The 27,264-nt window shown below is 36.8% G+C and overlaps 1 protein-coding gene across 1 annotated transcript in view; it reads left to right on the top strand.

Annotated features, from left to right (window-relative positions):
* hcn4 (hyperpolarization activated cyclic nucleotide-gated potassium channel 4) overlaps positions 1-27,264 on the top strand; it is a 72,702-nt gene that overhangs the window by 6,669 nt on the left and 38,769 nt on the right. The window contains exons 2-3 of the mRNA XM_079873855.1: positions 12,375-12,536; positions 19,336-19,554. Coding sequence (XP_079729981.1) covers positions 12,375-12,536; positions 19,336-19,554 — 381 coding nt within the window. The remainder of the gene's footprint in view (positions 1-12,374; positions 12,537-19,335; positions 19,555-27,264) is intronic.

The following is a 27,264-nucleotide window of genomic DNA, read 5'->3' as shown; positions in this document are numbered from 1 at the left end:
TTGTTATGATAGGACAATATTTGGCCGAGATACAACTATTGAAAATCTGGAATCTGAGGGTGCAAAAAAATTGAAACATTGAGAAAATCTCCTTTAAAGTTGTTCATTTATGTTCACGATTGTGTTGCATCCACTCACACATTAAAAAAAAAAAATATATATATATATATATTTACTGTTAGCCTCGAAATCCAGACCTAAATGTGAAAGATTAATGGTCTGGCATCGACTAATGAAAATCGGCCGGCTCGAGGGACGGCACCAAGCATGCATTTGAAAATCTCACCGCACGCAATTGGATAACACTACGACCAATCACAACGTCGCTTAGCTACCAGCGGAGCTAACTGGTAGATTAGACTCTTGCCGTATCCGGTCGGCAAAACAGCAAAAACGCCCTTCTTGCAAAGGAACGATTCGAGCGGCGTCTTCTGTTCCTCTTTTAGAGAAAAAGCCAAGTCTAACTCGTTCATTGTAGTGGCCAAAGCCGTTTCAAACAACTGGTGTTCATCCAGAGCCATCTTGCAATGTTTACTAATGACTTCAACGTCACAGCGCTGTCGTCATACAAGGGCATATTTAATGAGCATCATTACTCGACGCCAGAGTAACTCGCTGAGCAAATTCAACTTGTGCTCTCGCGAGAACTCTGGATTTCCAGGGTAATTTACGATAGGAAATTTACAAAATATCTTCATGGAACATGATCTTTACTTAATATCCTAATGATTTTTGGCATAAAAGAAAAAGCAATAATTTTGGCCCATATATGTATTGTTGGCTATTGCCATAAATATACCAGTGCGACATGTGACTGGTTTTGTGATCCAGGGTCACATATATTTTTGATATTCAATATCTTCATTCAGTTACTCTGAGCAATATAGCAGATATTGTGTGTGTGTGTGTGTGCGTGTGTGTGTGTGTGTGTGTGTGTGCGTGTGTGTGCGTGCATGTGTGTGTGTGTGTGTGTGTGTGTGTGTGTGTGTGTGTGTGTGTGTGTGAGAGAGAGAGAGATGAGAGCCGTAATGTGTGACAGAAAGTGAGTGGAAAAGGAAGGCCATCGCATTAAAAGTGTAATTTTTAAGGGAACAGTTCCTGCTTTTAGTTTAATGATGTCTTGACTGTCATGAATAGTGATCATGATTTGATGTAGAACAGCTATTTTTTGCCACTGAATGATTAAGAGTAAAAAAAAATAGTCTCTTCTGGGATTTACTACTGTTCAAAAATTCATACTTTTATTTAGCAAGGACAAATTAAAATGAATCAAAAGTGACATTTGTAATGTTATAACAGATTTCTATCTTAAATAAATGCTGTTCTTTTAAAAAGAGAAGTATCATGTTTTCCCAAACAAGACTGTTTTCAACACTGATAATAATCATAAATGTTTGTTGATCATCAAATCATCATATTAGAGTGATTTCTGAAGGATCATGTGACACTGAAGACTGGAGTAATGATGCTGAAAATTCAGCTTTGATCACAGGAATAAATTACATTTTAAAATACATTCACATAGAAAACAACTAATTTTTCACAGTTTTTACACGATTTTTTATTTAAAAAATTAGTCTTTGATTTTTTCAAAAACATACTGAAATGGACTGAAAATATTTGAATCTTATGCATTAAAGTTTTGGACCTGACACGAGGAAAGCTAACTTTTTTGCTTCTGATAATCTCAATCTAATGCATCCTCTTATCAGTATTTCCAGCTTTTGTCGTAACATCTCCACCCTGGACAGTGTCCTCAAGCAAGTCTCTCTCCCGCGAGTGAATCCAGTTTGTCAGAGTGTTATTGAATCAAGCTCAAATGAAGGCTTAATGACTCTGGATGAGATGGCCATCAAAACAACCCTCTCTCGCAGCATCCAGGGGCGTCTGAGGACACACTGGGAGTATTAATGAAGAGGGTGTTTTAAAGAGCTGAAACACCCCCTTTAGACCATGTTATAATGACAAAGCTTAACCACTTCTCATTGGCGAGAGTTTGCAACATTAGCATGAGAGATCGTCTAAGGCGTTGGTGTTGCTGGACCATCTGTGTTTGTTTATTGAGCGGAGGCAGGGAGTCCATCTCTATTAGGATCTGCATCAGGGATCGTTCTGATTTATGGCTCGTGTCGCTTTGATTGGATGTTCTGGATGGGAAGCATAACGTCCAATATGGTGCACAGGTCCCTGAGGTTCTTCAGTGGAAGACTCGAGGGGTTTTCCTGGTTCTGACTGCTAAAACATAACATAACAGCTCTAGTCTGGTTTGGAGTCACAAACCCTATGGAAGTTTGTTTCCGTCACAGAATAAAACATTTTAAAAGATAATTGTGACTTTTTATCTTACAATTGCGAGTTTACATCTCACAATTTTGACTTTATTCTTCATTATTGCATGTTATAAAGTCAGAATTGCAAGGTATAAACATGCAATTCTGAGAAAAAAAGTTCTCACATCTTTTCTCTTTTCTGTCATCTTTTCTGTGATATCAAGTGGCAATTGTGTTATTAAGTCAGAATTGAGAGATATAAAGTCGCAATTCTGACTATATAACATGCAATTGCGACTTTATATCACGCAATTCTGACTTTATATCATGCAATTGCTACTTTATATCATGCAATTGCTACTTTATATCATGCAATTGCTACTTTATATCATGCAATTGCGACATTATATCACGCAATTCTGACTTTATAACTTGCAATTGCTACTTTATATCATGCAATTCTGACTTTATAACTTGCAATTGCTACTTTATATCATGCAATTGCTACTTTATATCATGCAATTGCGACATTATATCACGCAATTCTGACTTTATAACTTGCAATTGCTACTTTATATCATGCAATTGCGACATTATATCACGCAATTCTGACTTTATAACTTGCAATTGCTACTTTATATCATGCAATTGCGACATTATATCACGCAATTCTGACTATATAACATGCAATTGCGACTTTATATCATGCAATTCTGACTTTATAACTCACAATTGCTACTTTATATCATGCAATTGCGACATTATATCACGCAATTCTGACTTTATAACTTGCAATTGCTACTTTATATCATGCAATTGCTACTTTATATCATGCAATTGCGACATTATATCACGCAATTCTGACTTTATAACTTGCAATTGCTACTTTATATCATGCAATTGCGACATTATATCACGCAATTCTGACTTTATAACTTGCAATTGCTACTTTATATCATGCAATTGCGACATTATATCACGCAATTCTGACTATATAACATGCAATTGCGACTTTATATCATGCAATTGTGACTTTATAACTCACAATTGCTACTTTATATCATGCAATTGCGACTTTATATCACACAATTCTGACTTTATAACTCACATTTGCTACTATATATCACGCAATTGTGAGAAAAAAAAGTCACAATTACCTTTTTTATTATTTATTCCGTGGTGGAAACAAGCTTCCATACAAACCTGACATCTAGGTTGAGATAAAGTCCTCAGGAGGGGTTTAGCTGCATATTAAGAGATGTAAGAAGGTTTAGCAGCATAAAAGGCAAGCGTGACTTGTGTAATATAAATATGCACACAGCAGGTGGGCTCTAAAACCATGTAAATAAAGACTCTACAAACACCCTCAGCTTTGCATGGCAGGTTTCTGAACATCTCCTATGAACTACTCTATTCATTTCATGTAGTATTCAGTTTGTATACTGTACAGAGATTTCTGTGTGCGTTGAATATGTGTATGACCAACTACATGTGTTATGCCGGCTTCAGACTACACGATACCAGCCTGATTTTGGCACGATCTGTTCGATTGTAGGGTGTCATGGTGATTTGTAAACGACAATGGGCGTCAGGACTGTAGATTGTATAAAAATATGGACGTAGTGTCTGTGACGTCACCCGTATGTTTCTGAAGAGCATTTTTGAAGCCCAAAGTGGGCAGAGCCGGCGGTCGCCATCTTGGCAGCGTCACTCCCGGATAAACGAAAATGTGCAGCGAGGCGGATTAGCTGAGGTGACGTGACGCTAACAGACAGCAGGCAAACGGCTAGTAGTGACATCAGTGGCAATCCACCTGTCACTCAAGTGGCCACGCCCCTAATTATGCAGAACTTTAAGGCTTAATAAAATTTAAACGGATGAGTTATAAAAAAATTCTCCCCTCTCACAGTCGTCATGAAGGGCAAAATTAGCTATATAGACCGAAAGCACTTTTTGCACCAGGCTGTAAACATGTTTTTTTCTGCTGTAAATTTGGGCATTTTAACATGGGGGTCTATGGGATTGACTCTCTCTAGTGGCCAGTTGATGAACTGCAGTTTCCGTGTTGGATTCAAGAAAGAGACAGGAAGGTTGCAGCTTGATCAGGACGCAAGAATCGATCGATTTATCTTGTATAGTGTGTCATAGTGGATGACAACCAATGCTGCATCTGAAAGGCTTCTCAACATCCCAACAGAAAGACTAGCTTGTTCAAATTTTTCCAGTCCTCCACGATGGGGGCTTTTTCGGGCTTTACCGATGACAATACAACCAAAACACACCGCTTCTGTAGCCATTGTTTGTTTACACTCTTGTTTCCGGAAATCAGTCGCTAGTTCCGCCTTCTCGATGACATCATGCATATCATTAAAGACGCCGAGCAATGATTGGTCGGCAAGAATTCAGGAGTCAAAAACACATAAAAAATATCATGAAGTCTGAACCCGACATTAGAATATCATTCCCCTGATATTTTTCACAGACTCTCCTTCCAGATTATTGTCTACTTTTTTAATAATATCAACATTTCAAACAGTAGAATACTACATTATGGTCACATCTATTACATCTATTTTTAATTACATGTTAATCAGTCATGAAAAAAATAATCCTATGTGAAAAATTGCATACATGTGAGGTAGACATACAGTTTATTTGTAATTTATTTATTTATTTATTTATTTATTTATTTATTTTTAATAGTAGCTCGTACGCCATTCACATTCATATTTGTATTGACCTTTGACTGGACGTGTATATCCTCCAGGAGGTTTGTTGAGGTCTGAGTCATTGGGAAACACTTGATTTAATGAAATCTGCCCGGTCATGATTTAGTGCACAACATTTCTGTGAGAAACCTCCTTCATCAGCGATTACTGGTGTCTGGTCTTTCATTCAGACATACTGACAGATCTAATCGCTTCTTTCATTCGGGCTCGATTATAAACACATCTAAGAGTTCTTTCTTTTCATGTTTTTCACAATGTTGTGTCTATTTCTTGCATTGCAAATGCTGTTAAAAATGAGTAAGCGGTGTGCTGTTTCGAAGATGTGTTTTCAACATGAGGATGTGTTTTTGTGTCCAGAAACCAAGTATATTTTTGCAGGTGATGCAATACTAGAATGCATATAATTATACAGACAGACAATCTATATAATAGTTGTGATTAGGGCTTCACAATATATCGAAATATCGCAAATGTATATATCGCGATATGCATATCGCAGCGGCTTGCAATAACTGGAGTCATGAACATAAGACAAAGAGAAAATCACTCTCTGCTCTCGGCTGAATATCTTTTGTAGCTTTAATAAGAATCAGTATATATTTAATTCATACAGTGAAAACTAAGCAGTGTTTATTTTTACATTTGATTATTCAGTTTCTGTTGTTAAATAACCCTAATGTCCTGAACCCCTAAACCCCGTGGTTTACACTGATGTTAAAATAACACTTCTTATATACAGTAAAACACTGATGTTCACTTTCAGAAGATGTAGGGATGTTTTCTCGTCACAAAAAGAATGTGAAACGTGCATGTAGGTTATATAATTTTAAATATATTTTTAAGATAATTTAAAGGATTAGTTCACTTTCCAAAAAATTTTTTGCTGATAATTTACTCACCCCAATGTCATCCAAGATATCCATGTCTTTCTTTCATTAGTCGAAAAGAAATGAAGGTTTTTGAGGAAAACATTCCAGGATTTTTCTACTCAGAATGGACTTCAATGGCAACCAACTATACCAATGTTCAAAGAAGGTTCAAATGTCCGTCTCAATGCAGCTTCAAAGTCTCGACACGATCCCAGTCGAGAAATAAGGGTCTTATCTCGTGAAACAATCTGTCATTTTCTAAAAAAAAAGAACAATTATATACTTTTCAACCACAAATGCCCGTCTTGTACCGTCTCTGAGATGCGCCGTGCATTACGTCATCACGTTGGAAAGGTCACGAAAAAAATAAAAATAATAATAATAATAAATTAAAACAAAGATGTCGGACGATTTTGAAGTTGGAGAAAATGAGATGACATTTTTCACCCTTCCCTTCCTTTTTGAACTGGAGAACACAGACAAATAACTTAGATAGATAACGTGACACGTGACCTTTCCAACGTGATGACGCAATGCGTGGCGCATCTCAGAGATGGTAAACGACGGGCATTTGTGGTTAAAAAGTATATATGTATTTTTTTTTTATTAGAAAATGACTGATCGTTTCGCGAGATAAGACTCTTATTTCTCGACTGGGATCGTGTCGAGACTTTGAAGCTGCATTGAGACGGACATTTGAACCTTCTTTGAACATTGGTATAGTTGTTTGCCATTGAAGTCCATTATACGGAGAAAAATCCTGGAATGTTTTCCTCAAAAACCTTCATTTCTTTTCAACTAATGAAAGAAATACATGGACATGTAAATTATCAGCAAACATTTTTTTGAAAGTGAACTAATCCTTTAAGTTTATTTTACACACTTTAAGCATTATTGTATCGCATTATTTAATGAGTTACCGCATATCGCATTTTTCTTCAATATCGTGCAGCCCTAGTTGTGATGACGATGTTTCCTCTGGTATTTCTTTCAATCTTCACTCATTCATTGATTCATTATCAGATCAGTTCACGAGCAGATTTTGGTCCATCTGATTAGATTTAGTCTTTCTGCTTGTTTGTGTCTCTCTGATTTGTCCTCATCTTCATCAATCATCGCTGAGACGTTTGTTCAGTGCGTGAAGCTCTCATCATTAATGTGTCTCGTGTCAATTAGAGTCTCAGAGGCAGAGCGTCCATCAGTCTGTGTGTAAGAGAGAGAGAAACTAGAAACGGCCTCTATAGTTTTTGTGATTTATACATTGGTCGATCTGTCCCTCACTGTTCGGATGAGACACATTAGTCTTCATTCCCCTGATTCACAATAATGACTTTATAATAAGCCCATATTAGAGAGGATTTCCACAATCTACCCAGAGCACTTCTCGTTTTAATTGCGCTTCAGTCTGTTTCCATTTCACATGCTAATTTATTATAGACAGACGGGAGAGAGAGCAAACAGTCCTTCGGCTGAGTCCAAAACCCCGGTGAGCCCCTGACGAGAAACCTCATACGACCTCCTTCTGCCTGAAATATGAAGCAATTACGGATATTGTAATTATATATTAATTTTAATATTATTACTGTGAAATATTATTTATCTATTTAATATTATATAATAATAGAATCTTAATATATTTAAGCAAATTATTATATTTAATATATACGGTATACAATTTACATAATTTAATTATATAATTTAATATTAAAATGTATAATAAATTATATGTAAATTGTGATATACAATTGATGTAATTGTCAGTGTATGAGTGTGTGTGTGTGTGTGTGTGTGTGTGTGTGTGTGTGTCTGGTTTCAGTGATTGTCACTTTTTGTTTTTATTCAGAGACTCAGGGCCCTATCTCGCACCCAGCGCTCTTGACTTTGTACAGCGACGCATGCATCATTCCTATTTTGCACCCGACACACAGCGGACTTTTCCCTCCACAGACGCACGTCGGTAAATTAGGGAATGAACTTGCGCTCCCGGGGGCGGTTCAGGGAAAAGAGGAGGCGTGTTCCGGCGCAAACGTTCCCTGGTGCTATTTTGCAGTTTCAGAAAACAATTCCGCCACTGACCAGGAGAAACCTCGTCTAAAGTCAGTGGCGCGTTCAGATGCTATTTTAAGGGCGCATGCTTGGCCATAATGTAGCGTGTGCACAACACACACACTTTGCTTCTCTCATCTACACAGACGCAGCAGTTCACATTTTTGCAAACCATGCATTATTACACAGAAAAATATTCCACACGAGGGAAATCATTGTTCCCAATTCATTGGGAAATCACATTTACCCAAATTATCATACGCCTGTTTAACCGAAGCTAATCTGGGTGTGTTTCTCCATCCCCAATGTCACTTCTCTGTGTTTTACGGCCCTGACGAGAACGTCGGTCTCCTCGGCTGTGAACCGCTCCTGGCAAATCCGCCGTTATAATAGCAATCCGCCATGGAACAAGCGCGCCTGCTCTTAAAGGGAATGTGAGATGTCGCTCTGATTTATTTATTTCACGTTATGCCCAAACCACACCTATGAGTAATGAAGCGACTTCAGACCAACACATTTTAGATTTGCGCCGAGACCCGCCCACAAAGTTACTTGCGTTTCGCACTTGATACTTGCGTTTCAGATCGTTAAAATAGGGCCCAATGTTTGTTTGTTATTTGTTTCTCATGGATTTCACCTGTGTCTTGTTTAGCTTCTCATTTAACCCTGTGTTTCATCTCAGTTTGTCAGATTTTGTCTTTGTATTGGATGCAAAGCTGCTGCATTTTTTTTTTTTTTTTATCTGTTCTCACTCCTTCCATCATAGTGGATTATCTTCATGTTTCATTTCAATAAAAGCTGCAAACAGATCCAAGCCTCACCTCTTCCCTGCTAAACCGTGACTCTCTTATGGGTAATATAACTCCCAGTGAAATTTTATTGTAATTGTAAAACATAAAGACCGCTCAACGCTTAATCTTTTTTAAGCTTATCTTCTCTGAAGGTCTTGTGTCAGTATAAGCAACATCTGGATAAATGGTGCCATGACTTGATGTTTTATCGTCTTCATGCAACCCAAGAGTCGATGACATGAATCGATCTATTCATTTATTGAGGTTTTTCCTTTTTATCATCTCTGTATTTGTCATTGACCCCAAAGCTGAATGAAAATAGTGGCATTAAATGTTCAATCCTTCAGTTAGCATCATCGCTTTCATATGAGCCGTCCTTCTCGTTTCATCTCCATCATGTTCTGTGTCTCTCTCTGTGATGATGCAGCAGTAAATGCAGACGGTCGGTAATGAGGGTGACTTTTGCACGACGCTGCATGATTAATTCAGATGCTTTTACAGCTAGTTAATGTTACAGAGAGCCAATTATTTAATCCGACCTCATGCTGTTTCCCCGCGCTCAGAAAGAGCCAGAACCACGAGCGAAGCAATGCTCTGTGTCGTTACAGTGTCCTGGCACTGGAAATAGAGGATATGCATTGACGTCACTTTCCCATCGGAAAACGCGTGTAAAACGGACAATTATCAGTTTAAACTAAAGGTTGGACTCGATATTGTGTTCCTTACAACTTACCAAAGATCCAGTGATCATGGATATTAACATGCAGCAGGAATCGTGTTTCCTCACATTTATATGAACCTGATTTCCACACCGGGGAAATACATAAAGCAAATTAGCCTGTGAACGCTTTATATAAACACAATATAGGTGTAAATCCATGTGATCACTCATATCAATGTTAAATATATCATCATATCGTCCAGCTCTGAAACTTGTGTAGTTTTTGTCAGTGTTTATTTAAAAACGTCCAATTATGCAGAATATACAGTGGTTAATATTTAATTGATGAGTTGTCAATACAATATATAACAATACAATATATAGTGTATGATTTTACCCCATAATTCAGCATATTGACACAAAATGAAAACTGCAAATCCAGCTTTCTCTGCCTGGATCCATTTGCTTCTCTGTTCTGTAGCTTTCGTCTGTCTGTGAAAATATTCCTCAGATTTCTTGTCAAATCTAGTTGTACAGTCAATCTCAAAGCTCTTTCCCGTTTTAGATGTGTTTTTCACGGTGTTCACGCTGAAAACAGATGCTGCCACTCAGTGTTTCTGCCACTCAGTGTTTCTGCCACTCAGTGTTTCTGCCACTCAGTGTGTGTGTAACCGCAGTCACTCCGGCCGACGGTGACGTCATGCACATACACACTATGGGCCCTATCTTACACCCGGCACAATGCAGCGCCGACGCAGTTTTCATTTTCACATCCTGCACCACGTTGTTTAAATAGCAAATGCATTTGTGCCATTTGTTCGCCCATGGGCTGCTGGTCTGAGAACGAGTGTGTTCTGGTGCATTGTTGGAGCATTGCTATTTTGAGGCAACAGAAATAGACTGAGCCATTGACCGACTGAAACCTAGTCTAAAGTCAATGGCGCAATTATTATTATTTTTGTTATTTAAAGAGCGCGTTAATCCCAAAACACACCCATTACTCATTAAGAGAATAGGGACGACCCTTTTAGACCATGTGCCCGGCGCGCCGACCATTTTTCTCATCATTAAACTAGCAAAAGTGGATTCGGACACGCACTAAGTGAACTTGCGCCCTGCGCTTTAGACTATGCGCTTAGATCGTTAAAATAGGGCCCTGTAGTTACTAAAGAGAAACGTACAAACTATAATCACCATCTCAGTAATTGGTGGTCAAGGACGAGAGAGAGAGAGAGAGAGAGAGAGAGAGAGAGAGAGAGAGAGAGAGAGAGAGAGAGAGAGAGAGAGAGAGAGAGAGAGAGAGAGAGAGTGTTCATGACTGGTTCTGATTTCTCGTTGCTCAATAACAATGGCATCATATGAGCACACTCATCTCACATAAGCTTTTAAAAGCTGTGTTTTAACAGCGCGTGCCGTGACTTCACTCACATTAAGTAGCTTTCAATTGAGGAGGCCATTAACACTTAACTGGACGTCCAGCTTCTCCAGAGGATTCTTACCATCAGGATCAGACAATCACTCGCTCTCTCTCACTCTCTCACTCTCTCTCTCTCTCTCTCTCTGTCTATGTCACTCAGAGCAGAACGGAAGGAGTCCAGACTTGTTCTGACCTGTTTTCAATTATTGAATTCACTCACACACTCACTCACACACACACACACACACACACACACACACACACACACACACACAACACACACACACACACACACACACACACACACACACACACACACACACACACACACACACACACACACTCTCTCTCTCTCTCTCTCACACACACACACACACACACACACACACACACACTCTCTCTCTCTCTCTCTCTCTCTCTCTCTCTCTCTCTCTCTCTCTCTCTCCCTTCTCTCTCTCTCTCTCTCTCTCTCTCTCTCTCTCTCTCTCTCTCTCTCTCCCTTTCTCTCTCTCTCTCTCTCTCTCTCTCTCTCTCTCACACATACACACACACACACACACACACACACTAAAACAGTCATTGTAGACTTGATTACTCGAGACTTGGATACTTGTATATTAAATCTGAAATTATCTGTAATATGATATATACAGTATATTTATTTATATATATTAGTAATGGGCAAAAGTGACATCAGGAGTAGATATTTGTTTTTAATGACCATACAAGTTCATTTAAACCATCAAAATATGAGGAAAATATTTGTAAAATATTATTAGAAATTATTAGAAATTTAAAATATTTTAAATATGAAAGCAAAACAAAATACTAAAGTAAAAGGTGTTTATCTGACAACATTATTTGACAACATTGGCTAAAAAGGCAAATTACAGCTAGAGGTTTTATTTTACTCTGTAAAAAAATGCATAGAAAACAAACCGCTCACATTGACTACAACATACTCAGTTATTAATATTTAGTTGGTTCTCTCTTATTTTTGCATGTGTTCATAATTTCTTTGTATGACAGCCTGGACAAAAAATGATGTTGGCACATTTTGTCATGTTTAACCAATAAAACAACTGACTCCAGCACAACTACACAATAAGCTCAGAAAATCTTTAACACATTAAACATAAATGTAATCATATTTCCGGCCAGTACTGTATTATAGCCAGTACTGTATTATAGCCAGTTCTGTATCAGCTGAATGAAGATTTTACCGTGGTGTTTGTCTGCCTTAGTGCAAAATGTAAATGTACTTCCCACTGGTTGATTTAAAATGCAGCCATATTAAATTATGACTGTGTGGATAAAATCTGTATATCGCAATAATTTTTCTCCTGATTGCATTGAGTATTTAGATTCTTGAATCTGTATTTTTAGTTTTTTTTGTACTTACCTGTGCATTCATATCATTCCTTACAGTTCAATTCATGAAGAATGCATGTCTGAGTTATTAAATGGTGTTTCTCAGTGTCATGCGTGATGCTCTGCCCTGTTTAAATGTCAGTGACATTCAGATTGAGCGGTGTGTGTGTGTGTGTGTGTGTGTGAGACAGCTCATGTCCTCCTTCTCTGCCCTGTTCAGATTTTTCATATGACCTATGACCTGGCCAGTGCAATGGTGCGAATCGTGAACCTGATTGGGATGATGCTCCTGCTGTGTCACTGGGACGGGTGTCTGCAGTTCCTGGTGCCGATGCTGCAAGACTTCCCCGCCGACTGCTGGGTGTCCAAGAACAAGATGGTGGTGAGTGAGTGTGTGCACACACACTCCGTCTGTCATCACTTCCCTTTCAAAGCATAGACATGTTATGATTTACTTTTATTCTTTCGCAGATTGATTAGAGTATGCCGGTATGACAGTATATGTCATGTGACGGTCATATTGTTGTATAATTGTTTTTTGAGTCTTTTGTTCTGAACTGTTTCATAACATGAAGCTATTGTGTAATTATTATAATATAATATTAATATTAATATAAAAATGTGATTAATAACATTAAATTACAATGTTAGTATCAATATTCACATAATAATAACAAATACTACTACTACTAATAAAAATACTATTATTTGTTATTATTATTTTTGTTATTATTATCATTATTATTATTATTATTATTATTATTATTAATCTGATCTGTTGGTTTGTTTCCATCACGATCCAAATATAAAGAGAAAATAATAAAATGAGATGAAGTACCTTAATATATACATATATATAAAATGACGTAAATGAGGATTCGGATCATTTACGGTTTTTGAACGACGGATCCCGGATCATTTTTCGAATTAGCAAAAAAATAACCAAAACAATTTTTTTATATATATATATATATATATATTAGGGCTGTCAAACGATTAATCGCGATTAATCGCATCCAAAATAAAAGTTTGTTTTTACATAATATATGTGTGTGTGTACGGTGTATAATTATTTTCTATATATAAATACACACACATGCATGTATATATTTAAGAAATATTTGCATGTATATACTGTGTATATATATTTATATTATATATAATTTATATTATATATAAATATTTTATATATAAATAACAAATTTTTCTTAAATATATATGCATGTGTGTGTATTTATATATAGAAAATAATTATACTCCATACACACACATATATTATGTAAAAACAAACTTTTATTTTGGATGCGATTAATCGCGATTAATCGTTTGACAGCCCTAATATATATATATATATATATATATATATATATATATATATATATATATATATATATATATATATATATATATATAGACACGTTATACAGTATATTTAATATTTAATTATAAATATTATATTATGAATACATTTTTATTATTATAAATATGTATTTTTTTTTGATAGCAAAAATAAATGTGTATTTTTTCCTGCGTCCTAGTTGAATTTAACCATTTCAAATTAGGACAAGGATACAATTATATATTGCAATTATTTTTGTACTGTACCTGTATTTTTATGTTTTGTTTTTATTTATCTATGTGTGCATTCATATAATACCTTGCAATTCATGTCTTAGTCATTTTTAAACCTAAAAAAGTTATTAAAAGTATTTAATTTTCTTGATTTACTATCTCAAAATAGGCATTACAACATGATTTTTAAATTTAAATATGAATAACCATTTATTATTATGTACTGTATCATACTACATATAGGTTTCCATGATGTAAAATGACTCATATAATGATATAATATTGTGTGGACAGCTCCTAGCAGAAGTAGTATGTCACGGTGAGCTGTGTTATTACGTAAGGCTGGAGTTAGAGAGGTGAAGTGTCACAGATTGTGGTTTTTCTCCAGCCTTAATTCGATATCCGTCTGGTATTGACAGTTCTCCAGTGAGCTGGGCTTTAATTCCCTTCTGTTTTTAGTCAAGAGGACATGCGAGTCTCCAGCGTCCAGAGAGAGAGGACAGTCTTGTTCCTGACGCCCATGAGATTTAGTTTCTTCGCTGAATGCCAGAGACCCGAGCCTCGACCCTGAACAACCCGATGAGTGTGAGGACGGCAGAAAAGTCCTCTCGGGATCCGTCGTGTATCGCTGGAGTTTATCGACGAGGCCTGTAGTGTTAATTGGGATAATTGGTGTTTTTGTGGTCAGCTGCATTTACACTGCAGGTCTTGATGCCCAATTCCGATTTGCTGACTATATACGATTTTTTTGACGACCCGCTCTTTTAAAAGTGACCCGTATCCGATATTTGCATTTACACTATACACTGCCGAAACAACCCGATGTAGACGTTCTGACCCGGAAAAGGTAGTAAAACAGTGCGATATGCAATGGATGCATTGCAGATGCAGACAAACTGATTATCCAGTGTTTTGCTTTCCGCATTATTTTCAAAGGTCAGCAAAACATTGCTCTCGTAAGGCGGAGAAAAAAGAGGACGTTGGCCTTTTACATTGCCACAAGCGCTTAAAGGGATGGTTCAGAGTAAAATCAACCTAGGGTCCTTTGCACCATGACCTTGAGCCAAACACCCCCCCCAGAAGCCTTTTTCCCCTTGGTTGAACATTATTAATGTTAGAGCTTATTTAGAGATATCAGCCGGATGGTTTAGTGCAGGCGCTAATGGATCCAAGGCTGTATATGGTAAATTACTCCACTAATAATGCCCAGAATGGCACCACACTTCTACAGTCGTACAAATAGGTTCTGTACTCATAAAACGAGGCATTGGAAAGTTTGTAAGTACATCAGGAGTTTATTTAAATATCTTTAAATACTTGCCTGACGGCTCATGCTACCGCTAACCCGGGCGTCGACGTCACTTCAGGGGTTTGGGAAAAGCACGTAAAAGTCCTGCCAGAAAGCGATGCATAAGGATGTAATGTTTACACTGAATGCGAAAGATATTCCTACTCACTTCTGGTTTTCAATTATTAAACAAAATTATGAATTGAGAGAGAATAAAGAGAGAGAATTAGGTAATGTTTATAATCTATAAAGTTCTTCAGTTAAAAACACTGTTAACTGGTGAAAGAGGCTCTGTGTAGAATAGAGAAAGCTTGTTATTAGCGACACCGGTGGCCGTTCAGTGAACTGCAGCATTAGAGACTGAGACCCTGATCAACTCTATTCTTTGCGTAGAAGTAAAAGGAAGTTGTAAATATCTTTGCAGTGATTTACTGTTAACGAACATCTCAACACCGTTCACGCTGCTGAGAGACGGCTAGATGAATATGTGTGGCTCTTTCCTCTCAATAACACAATAAACAGAACACAAATGAGAAAACAGAAGTTCAGAAAGCATCTGATCATAGAGATGTGTGAGATTCACCGTCGACAGATGAGCTCATTAAAATTACACTGTTATGATAGTTTGATTATAAAGTATATTTGAGACTATAGACTATATAGATCCAGCTATGTGAGACTGTTTCTTTTCATGACACATTAACATTACAGTACAGAATGTCTCTTATCCTGAACATTGTATAAGCATTCGTATCATGTGTCATTGAACATAAGCACGAAAACGTCACATCCTTATGATTTTCCCGACAAAAACTTCCTACACATAAAGTCTACAGGCTTTCAACCTACCTTGGAAGTTTCTTTACTAGCTGTTCAAACACTGGCAATACAAAAAAGCAATTAATAAATGAAAATGTTCATATATCCCCTATAATGCAATACCTCACATTAACTAACAATAAGCAATACGTTTTTACACAGTATTTATCTATCTTATCATTAACTGATACAACTTGTAATTTGAATGATGTAATAGTAAATGTTGAAATTATAATTAACAAAGATTAATAAACGATTTAAAAGTATTTTTATTGTAGGTTCATGTTAACAAATGTGTTACCGTGAAGTGTGACCATTTTAAGAGTCCAATAGATAACGCAATGAAAGTGTTGTGCTACATAAATTTTGATCAGACTGTCATACAAAGAAATTATAAACAAATGCACAAATTTGAGAGAAACCAGCAAAATATTAATAACAGAGTGTTTAGTCTTTCTATGCATTTTTTGCATAGTAAAATAAAAGGTAACACTTTAGAATACTGTTCCTTCATTAATGAATAATTACACAGGAACAAATGAGTAACGAATTATTAACATTCTAGTAACTACTATTAACTAACAAGAAACTCTGATTAACAAATTAGTGAGTAATAGCGCTCAGATGAATGTAATGTTATTAGCTAATCAATAACTACTGTTTTTTTCATACCTCCCAGAGAACTACTATCTACAGGTTCATAATTAACATGAATAATGCATAATTTATAATAAAAGGGAATGGTAACCCACTAGTAATGACTCAAGTATTACTACATCATTCTAAAGGAACTACTAATTATTTGGATCAGTATCTAAAGTGAAAAACATGATAACTACCTAATATTGACTGAAGTCATTGTAAGCTTTTGAGATTTTTGTAAGATTTTGAATAGCAATTCCTTCCAATGGATTTGGTAACACTTTAGTCATTACTAGTGTGTTCCCATGATCTTCACTTTAGAATACTGATCCAAATAATTAATAGTGCCTTTAGAAAGATGTAGTAACACTTGATTCATTACTATCCAAAACCTTACAAAAGCCTTCAAAGGTTACAATGACTTCAGTCAATATTAGGCTGTTATCATGTTTTTCACTTTAGATACTGATCCAAATTATTAGTAGTTCCTTTAGAATGATGTAGTAACACTTGATTCATTACTAATGGGCTACCATTACCTTATATTAAACATTGTGCATTATAAATATTTATTAACCTGTATATAGTAGTTCTTATAGTCTTCAGTGAGGTATGAAAAATAGTAGTTATTTATTAGCTAATAATGAACTACCACATCCGACTGAGCGCTATTACTTACTAATTCGTTAATCAGAGTTTCTTGTTAGTTAATAGTAGTTACTAGAGTGTTACTAATGCATTACTCATTTGTTCCTGTGTAGTTATTCCTTAATGAAGGAACAGTATTCTAAAGTGTTACCAAATAAAAATATATTGCTGTAGTTCGCCTTTTTTTGCCAAAAAACAAACATTGTCAGAAACACATTAACCAAGTTAATGTTTTGTTTTTTCCATATTTGAAATATTTCTCAAATATTTCCCTCATATTTTAATAAATTTATCGAACTTGTAAGTTCTTAAAAAACAATCCCCTCCAGACGTCACTTTTGCCCTTTACATTGAGGTACAAGTGAGGATTTTTCTTAGTATTTTAAATGCACATGTGTTAAAGTAAAATACTGCCACATTGTATCTTTTCAAATTCACTTTTGACGCCCGCAGCTTCTTTACGTTGTCAGATCCAGCTATTCCAGTGACGGGGCTGTCATTATGAAACGGTATGATCTTTTTCCTCTTTTTGGAGCGCTGTAATAAGCTGTCGCTCTCTCAGGATTGAGCCTCTATAGAAATGAGTCTGAAAGCAATCTGGACATGTCACATCAGACGGAGCCAATATTGATTCCTCACGGACTCGCACACACATCCACAGGACAAGGGCAATTTATTCACTATTTTAGAAGCACACAGAAATTCACATCTTTCTAAATAGCTGACCCACTTTTCTGCAGCTCTCTCGCATTTCTCTTTTCCGGCCTCGTTCGTACATATTTTCATTTTATGTCACTGTGTTTTCTGTTTTCTCCCAGCCCAAACTCTCAGGAGTCAATCTGGATTCATATTCATGAAGTCACTGGAAGTGTTTCAACTTTCTGTTTCAATGCATATAGTTTATACCTTAATATATTTTTCAGCCTTTGGATGATATTGGATGTATATCTTTATTTATACACACAAAAGGCCAGATTTACCAACAGCTCACTGCAGCGCAAACCCTCGTTTGACGTCAGGATTTACTAAAGACACGTATATTCTTTCTTTAGATAGAATGTCAGACAGATAGAATGAATTAACATATCGCTAACATGTTTTAGCATGTTGTTTACATAATTTAACACATTGATAGTGTGTTTTGCTAACATGGTTTAGCACATTGCTATCATGAATTAGCATGTTACAACATGTTGCTTGCTTGAATTAGCACATTGCTAGCATGTTTTAACACAATGTTAACATTAATTAGCATGCTGCTAGCATTAATTAACACAATGCTACAAGAATTAGCATGTTTTGCACATTGCTAGCATGAATTAACATGTTTTAACACATTGTTAGCATGTATTTGCAAATTTGTAGCATGTTTTAACACATTGCTAGCATGAATTAACGTTTTAACACATTGCTAGCATGAATTAACGTTTTAACACATTCCTAGCACTGAATTAGCCAATTGCTAGCATGTTTTAGCATTTTGCTAACATGTTTTAACATTTGGTTAGCATTATTTAACATGTTGCAAACATGTTTTTAACACGAATTAACACACTGCTAGCATGTTTTAACACATTTCTAACATTAATTAGCATTTTCTACCATTAATTAACACAAAGTGCTAGCATGAATTAGCATGTTTTAACACATTACTAGCATGTATTGCCAATTTTGTTAGCATGTCTTAGCACTTTGCTAACATTAATTAGCATGTTGCTAGCATGTTTCAGCATGTTGCCAACATGTTTTAACACATTGTTACTATGATTTAACACATTAACACATTTAGAAATTTGGTTAGCATGATTTAGCATGTCTTAACACTGTGCTAACATTAATTAGCATGTTGCTAGCATGTTTCAGCATGTTGCTAACATGTTTTAACACATTGTTAGCATGATTTAACACATTAACACGTTTTGACATTTGGTTAGCATGATTTAGCATGACATTGCTAGCATGTTTCTAACATGAATTAGCACATTGCTAGCTTGTCCTAAGATAGTTGCTAGGCTTTGCTAGCGATTGATAGAGACAGACAGACAGATTGATAGATATATAGGTATAGACAGTAGATAGATAGATACATAGATAGATCAAAGTCAATGTGAGTATATCATGAATATTAACTTTATCACTACATAAACATGGTATAGATCTATAAAGTGGACTTAAAGTGTTTGTGATGGTCTCTCTCTCTCTCTCCTCTCAGAACGACACGTGGGGTCAGCAGTATTCCTACGCTCTCTTCAAGGCCATGAGCCACATGCTGTGTATCGGATATGGCATGTACCCGCCCGTCGGCATGACAGACGTGTGGCTGACCATCCTCAGCATGATCGTGGGCGCTACGTGCTACGCCATGTTTGTTGGCCACGCCACGGCGCTGATCCAGTCGCTGGACTCCTCGCGCAGGCAATATCAGGAGAAGGTGAGTGACGACCAGCTGGTTAACATAATGAAGAAATCACAAAAACAGTGGGGGAAGCTTCCTGTGAAGGTGGTGCATTATGGGATTGGCATCTGTCGTCGTGGTGAGCGGACGGCGGGGACTGTCGCGTGTGAGAATGATGTGTGAATTATGAGTGAAGTGTCCAATTTCTACATCTGTTGTGGAGGCAAAACAATGGCAAAAATAACCTGACTTTAATCATTTTAATGGTATTTGCCTATGTAACTGTCAAAAGCACAATGCAAGGGTGGTTTCCAGGTCGTTAATAGGTGGTAGCCAGGGTTTCTAGGTGGTTGCTATGTAGTGAAACCAAAGTACATTTCTGAAGATAACGCTAGAATGCTGTAGGTGGTTTCTGGGGAGTTGCTAAGTGGTTGCTAGGGTGTTCTGGGTGGTTTCTAGGGCGTTGCTAGGTGGTAGCCAGGGTGTTGTGGGTGGTTGGTATGTAGTGACACCAAAGTAAATTGTTGAAGATAACTCTAAAATGTTGTAGGTGTTTTCCAGGGAGATGCTAGGTGGTTGCTAGGGTGTTGCTAGTTGGTTGTTATGCACTAGAGCAAAAAGTGATTTGTAAAAATATTAATGGGGTTTTCCCATGCAAATGTCATGACCATGATGCTGGCGTGTTCTGGGTATTTTCCAAGGAATTGCTAGGGTGATCTTGTTTGTTTCCAGGGACCTTCTAGGTGGTTGCTATGCAGTGACAACCAAAGTTAATTTTTGAAGATAGAGCGAGAATGTTGTAGGTGGTTTCCAGGGAGTAGCTAGGTTGTTGCTAGGGTGATTTTGTTGGTTTCCAGAGAGCTGCTAGGTGGTTGCTATGTAGTTACAACTATAATTCATTTTTGAAGATAGCGCTAGAATGTTGTTGGTGGTTTCCAGGGAGTAGCTAGGTTGTTGCTAGGGTCTTCTGTGTGGTTTCCAGGGCCTTGCTTGTTGGTTGTTATGCAGTGGAAAAAAATAACTAGATTAAAAAAAAAATGTTAAAGGTGTTTTCCCATGCAAAAGTTTCAAACACAATGCTAGAGTGTTCTGGGTGGTTTTCAGGGAGTTGCTATGGTGATCTTGTTGGTTTCCAGGGAGTTGCTAGGTGGTTTCAATGTAGTGACAACCACAGTTAATTTTGAAGATAATGCTAGGGTGTTGTAGTCAGTGTCCAGAAAGTTGCTAGTTGTTTGCTAGGGCATTCTGGGTGGTTTCCGGGGCCTTTAAAGTTTTTTGCTAATATGAAGTTGATCAAAAAGTAAAAATACCTTAAAAATACCTAGATTTTAAATATGTTAAAAGTGTTTGCTCATGCAAATGTCACAACCATGATACTAGGGTGTTCTGGGAGGTTTCCAGGGAGTTGCAATTGTGTTTTGGGTGGTTTCCAGGGAGTTCCTCAGGTGGTTGCTATGTAGTGACACCAAAGTGAATCCTTAAAGATAACACTAGGGCGTTGTAGGTGGTTTCCAGGGAGTGGCTAGGTTGTTGCTAAGGTGTTCTGGGTGGTTTCCAGGGCCTTGCTAGGTGGTTACTATGTACTGTAGTGACACCAAAGTTAATCTTTGAAGATAACGCTAGGTTGTTGTAGGCGGGTTCCAGGGAGTAGCTAGGTTGTTGCTAGGGGGTTCTAGGTGGTTTCCAGGGAGTAGCTAGGTTGTTGCTAGGGTGTTTTGGGTGGTTTCCATGGAGTTGCTTAGGTGGTTGCTATGTAGTGACACCAAAGTTAATCCTTAAAGATAACACTAGGGCGTTGTGGGTGGTTTCCAGGGAGTAACTAGGTTGTTGCTAAGGTGTTCTGGGTGGTTTCCAGGGCCTTGCTAGGTGGTTACTATGCTGTGGAACAGAAAGTGAATCTTAAAAAAAACTAGATAATAAAAATGTTAATGGTGTTTGCTCATGCAAATGTGACAACCATGATATGAGGCTGTTGTGGATAGTTTCCAGGGGGTTGCTATGGTGTTTTGGTTGGTTTCCAGGGAGTTGCTACAGTGTTTCGGGTGGTTTCCAGGGGGTTGCTTAGGTAGTTTCTATGTAGTGACACCAAAGTTATTCTTTGAAGAGAACGCTAGGGTGTTGTTGGTGGTTTCCAGGGAGTAGCTAGGTTGTTGCTAGGGTGTTCTAGGTGGTTTCCAGGGAGTAGCTGGGTTGTTGCTAGGGTGTTCTGGGTGGTTTCCAGGGCATTGCTAGGTGGTTACAATGCAGTGTAAAAAGAAAGTGAATTATAGTGAAAAATGTCACCACCATGATATGAGGGTGTTGTGGATAGTCTCCAGGGTTGCTAGGTGGTTGCTATGTAAATTTTATGAAAATTTTCATAAAAAAGTTAATTATGAAAATAACTAGATTTAAAAAATGTTAATGTTAATGCCCATGATAAAGTCACAACCGTGTTATGGGTTGTTTCTAAGATGTTGTCAGGTGGTTTTCAGGTGAACCAACACATCAGACACAGTAGCTCTTATTATCAGAACAGAATATATAGTGAAATCTACAGAATCGACCAGCCAAACCAGTTGAAACTGTGAGGGTAAAACAGGATATTCATGAAGCTTGGAAGCAAGAAAATCTGTGAAGGAAGAAAGTCAATTATGTGGAATATGAGTGTGTGGAGAAAAACAGTCCAGCTGGACGACAGCGTGACACTTCTAAACTCATCTTAGCTTGCTAACGTGATTACCACAGTTCCTGCCGGCTACTTTAATTCACAATAATGGACTTATAACGGACCATAAACAACCAACTCGAGAGCACAGATATTAATATTCGCTTGCAGAGAGCTTTAGCTCTGATGATTGAAATTAAATTCAGAATGGCTTTTTGAAACAAACCCAAAAGGATGTGCGTCATCCTGCAGCTTTGTGCTCCAGACATCAGAATCTAGTTGTTTTAGTAGTTGCACGTCTATAGTGTCCCGGACAGTGTTGGGGGTAACTCATTACAAGTAACTTGGGTTACATAATCAGATTACTTTTTCAAGTAACTAGTAAAGTAACGCATTACTTTTAAAATTTACAAAAAAAAATATCTGAGTTACTTTTTTTCCCCATTTGTTGACTGACAGCTCTTGAGACAAATCATAAGTGCACAAAAAACTGATTCAGGATTCCTCAAAATGAATAAAATCAGTGAAATGCAAAATCAGAATACTATGCAAACCTCCAATTATTAAATGTGTCAAATAAAACAAATATTTTATGCATTTAATCTCACTTTATTGACCAATGTGCTTGCTGCTGACCTTCAATGATTCAATTAAACCATAAGCAAAATACTTTTTTTTAAGTAATTTTTTTTATTATTATTATTATTATTATTGTCCTGCATCCTTTTCCTCCATTATCAAGAAATGGCAGCACAGCCGAAAGGTTTGTTTGAGCTGCGTCTCTACTGTACACGCGTGAATTTACATTTCCTTCAGCCTGAGCCTTATTATTTAATTTTTGGTGTGAAAGGGTCTATATTTTAGTTCGATAATGGTTTTTATTTAATATTTTGAATTTCTAGGGGATTTTATGGTACTAAATTATATTTTCGCTGTATTTATAATCCATTTATTCACTTTTTGTGCATAGACCTGAAAATTTAATTTCCAACTTAAACTGCCGTAAATCTTGAATGCTTTAGAGCACAGGCTTAAGTTTGCTCTCTTTTCAAAGATGACACTTGGAAGATTTATTTTTAAAAAAACTTTCTAAAAAAAGTTACAGAATTTTACCTTTGTTATGAAAAATTTGCAAAAATACTATTTTTCAATTTCTATATGAAATATATATTTTCAAAAACATGTTTTACTCTAAAACTGTGAGAAAATCAAAGCCATAAATCTAAACAAGTTGTGTTAAAAATTTGAGCCTGATATCTCAAGAAATTCGCTTTTAGTAAGATTTTATTTGGCCGCAGTACCAAACGTTTTCACTAGATGGAATTCATCTCCCATTCATTTTCATTGCTGACCGCAAGGAGAACAAGTGTGACTGTTTATTTCAGGACCATTTAACCTGTTTGAATCATGTCCATGATTTTTGTGTGTGTGTGTGTGTGTGTGTGTGTGTGTGTGTGTGTGTGTGTGTGTGTGTGTGTGTGTGTGTGTGTGTGTGTGTGTGTTCACATAGCAAGTGCCAAAACCTTAACAAAAAACAAACAAAAAAACAAATGTAAATATTTTCGGTCACCAATGACCGAAGAGCACCAGAGGGGGAGTAATGCAATATTGTAATGCATTACTTTTTAAAGTAGCTTTCCCCAACACTGGTCCCGTATCAGTTGTTGACCTCGGCTCACTCGTGGTACAGTGTGCCAGGCGGGTCCCTTCCCTGATGCCCACCTCACCGTGGGCACATCAACACGTGGTACTCCATCTGTTGAGAGACCGAGGGACGGAAAAACTGAGAAGCACAGTGATGGAGAAGATATAAAAAAGGGGAAATGTAGTGACAACCACAGTTAATTTTGAAGATAATGCTAGGGTGTTGTAGTCAGTGTCCAGAAAGTTGCTAGTTGTTTGCTAGGGCATTCTGGGTGGTTTCCGGGGCCTTTAAAGTTTTTTGCTAATATGAAGTTGATCAAAAAGTAAAAATACCTTAAAAATACCTAGATTTTAAATATGTTAAAAGTGTTTGCTCATGCAAATGTCACAACCATGATACTAGGGTGTTTTGGGTGGTTTCCAGGGAGTTGCTCAGGTGGTTGCTATGTAGTGACACCAAAGTGAATCCTTAAAGATAACACTAAAAGTGGAGGGACGGAAAAACTGAGAAGCACAGTGATGGAGAAGATATAAAAAAGGGGAAAGAGAAGATCAAAAGGAAGATACAAGGGTCTTAGAGTCTGAGTTGTCCTTGTAAAGGTTTTTGGGTGGTTGCTAGGGTGTTTCTAGGTGGTGGGAAAGATCTGAGTGTATGCTATGTAGGGCTAAAATAAAAGTTCAGAAAATGATCGGCAGATACACACACAAACGCAAGCCGGCAAAATAGGTTCAACTTGAAGAAATTATGACAGAAGTATATTACTATTGTACAGTAGAATTAACTTCTCAAAGTAATAATAACAACAACAATAATAATACAGTTTATTAAAACATTATTTTTAGTTTTTAATCCACGTGTGCGGCAGGCATTTTTATGCATTTTTATGAAAGTTTTATGCATTTTATTCATTTGATTACTAACATTTGTATAATAAAATTGTTTTAAATCATAAAACTGACTAAAGAATTTCTGACTATAATTTCTAAATATTATTACAATTTGAATAAATTAAATCGTAAAGCACAGAATCCAAAATTAAAAACGAACAACACAGAATTCCCGACTTAGGACACTAATGTTGTTTAACATTTTTAAATCTTGTTAAATTGTTGAGGTTTTATTAATTCAGTTTATTATACATCTTTTTGGATTATTAAAATTTAATTACACCATTAAAGTGGAATCTGATCACTGAGCCCTAAATGTGTGCAATAGTACTAGTAAAAGACGGACGAAAAGCACAAATACACATGAAGAGTGAGCTGGGATGCCCTTCGAGAGAGGATGATGGGAAATCATGAGTGTGAGAATTACATCAACCTCTTGACTTTTTCAGGAAATTGTTTTTGTCTCATAAGGGTAAAGACACGGAGAGTCGAGTGAATGAGAACGGAGTGAGATTACGTGACGGCCGTCCTGACCTCAGCGAGTGTGAATGAAACTCACTGTCCTTTAAACTTCTGAAGGGAAATTTCTATTTGGCTCTGTCAGGATTATGTGAGAATGCAGATGAGAAATGCTTTAAAGGGGTGGTATAATGCCCTTTTCACAAGATGTAAAATAAGTCTCTGATGTCCCCAGAGTGTGTGTGTGAAGTTTCAGCTCAAAATACCCCACAGATATTTTTATATAGCATGTTAAAATTGTTGCTTTTTGAGGGTGAGCAAAAACACACCGTTTTGTGTCTGTCCCTTTAAATGCAAATGAGCTGCTGCTCCCGGCACAGGGGGCGGAGCTTCAACAGCTTGTGTCATTATACCTCACACAGACATGCACTGAAAACTTCAAAAACTTTTAGCCTTTTATGTTCAAACCGAAGTCTGACAAAGATGGAGAGACTCTAGAAGAAGAGACAGCATGTAGAAGCAACAGGACATTTCTGAACGGTTAGTTGATGAATTTATGAAGCTGATGTGTAGTTATCTTCTAGTCATTGATTAGCATATTCTGTCTTGATAATCTATAAATCGTGTTCCGGGGGCGGGGTTTATGTAAATTTTAGGGTTGGTGATGTCACTAACCCGGGAGGAATGTGGTGTAGTCTCTACCAGCCGTTTGTTGTAGTCCTTAAGAAGCGATTTCTGTAAAAGCAAATATCTCCCTTTGCTTTGAACTTTGAGCGTTGTAACTTTGCAGATGTTGTTTATGCTCAAACAGCAACATTACACACTAACTAAAGTTAGAAAAGTCAAATCATAATCAACCACCCCTTTAATAATGAGGATGTGACAGGTGATTTTGAGTCCATAACATGCTCATGCATCTCAGAAACCGAACACTTTGCTCCTCATTAAGTCTGAGACGTTAAACAGATCTCGTTTGTGGCGTGTTTACACTCTGACTGGAATAAGAAAGCAGACGAGATGCATTTTCAACATCTCCAGGCACTGTGTGAATAACGGCATTATGTTTTTCTGCTGACTGTGATCTAAACACGGACACAAATGCTGTTCTGTGCTGCATGGCATACAGATCATTTCTTTAAAATCTCTCTCCTTCAATCCTGTCCTTATATTAGATATTCATGCGGTGGGAACGGAGCATTTGGCTTATGACTGGTTCAGGTTGTGTGATACTTCACTGTGAATCTTTAATGCCTAAAGCTTATGTATTCACCGTAGGAGCGGCGCGGCACGGCTTATTCAACCCGTTTGGGGAGATTGTGAGATTTCTTGATTTGAAGATGACGTAAAATCACAGAAGTCCTACTAGTTTAATGGCCTATCCAATATGTTGTTTTGTTTTGCATTATATTTGAGGACATTATGAGAAAACATTTGCTGTGGCGGTATTAAGGTTTGAGGGGGAAGCACGATTAAAGATTCAATGGAAATTGATTATTTGTCGTTAATGATTTGATCAGTATCTGTGACAGGCTGATTAATCAATTTCAGTGCAAATGTACATACACTTGAGGTCAAAAGTTTTGAAGAATTAAGATTTTTGGTATTTTTAATGCTCACCAAGGCTGCATTTATTTGATCAAACAAAATCAGCTGTTTTCTATGTGAATATATAGTAAAATGTAATTTATTCCTGCGAATTTTCAGCAGTCTTCAGTGTCACGTCACATAAATAAATACAAATTTTAGCAGTGCTGTCAAATGTATTAATTGCGATTCATTGCATCTAACATGAAACTTGTGAAGTCACAAAAAAAGATCTGATTACTCGATTAATCGTCAAAATAATCGTCCGATTACTCAATTACTGAAATATTCCATGATAAATAGACTGATATATATATATTTTTTATTAAATTTATATATATTATTATTATTATCTTGGATATTATTTATTATTTATCTATTTATTTATCTTGGAATATTTTGGTAATCGAGTAATCGGAAGATTATTTTGACGATTAATCGAGTAACCAGATCATTTTTTGTGACTTCACAATAGCACTATGCTATAATATGTTTATTTAATGGTTTTAATATATTGTCCAGCC

Source organism: Squalius cephalus (genome assembly GCF_949319135.1).
Source record: "Squalius cephalus genome assembly, chromosome: 6".
NCBI classification, from domain to species: domain Eukaryota; kingdom Metazoa; phylum Chordata; class Actinopteri; order Cypriniformes; family Leuciscidae; genus Squalius; species Squalius cephalus.
Note: the sequence above shows the minus strand (reverse complement) of the source record. Positions and strands in the feature narration are given on the sequence as shown.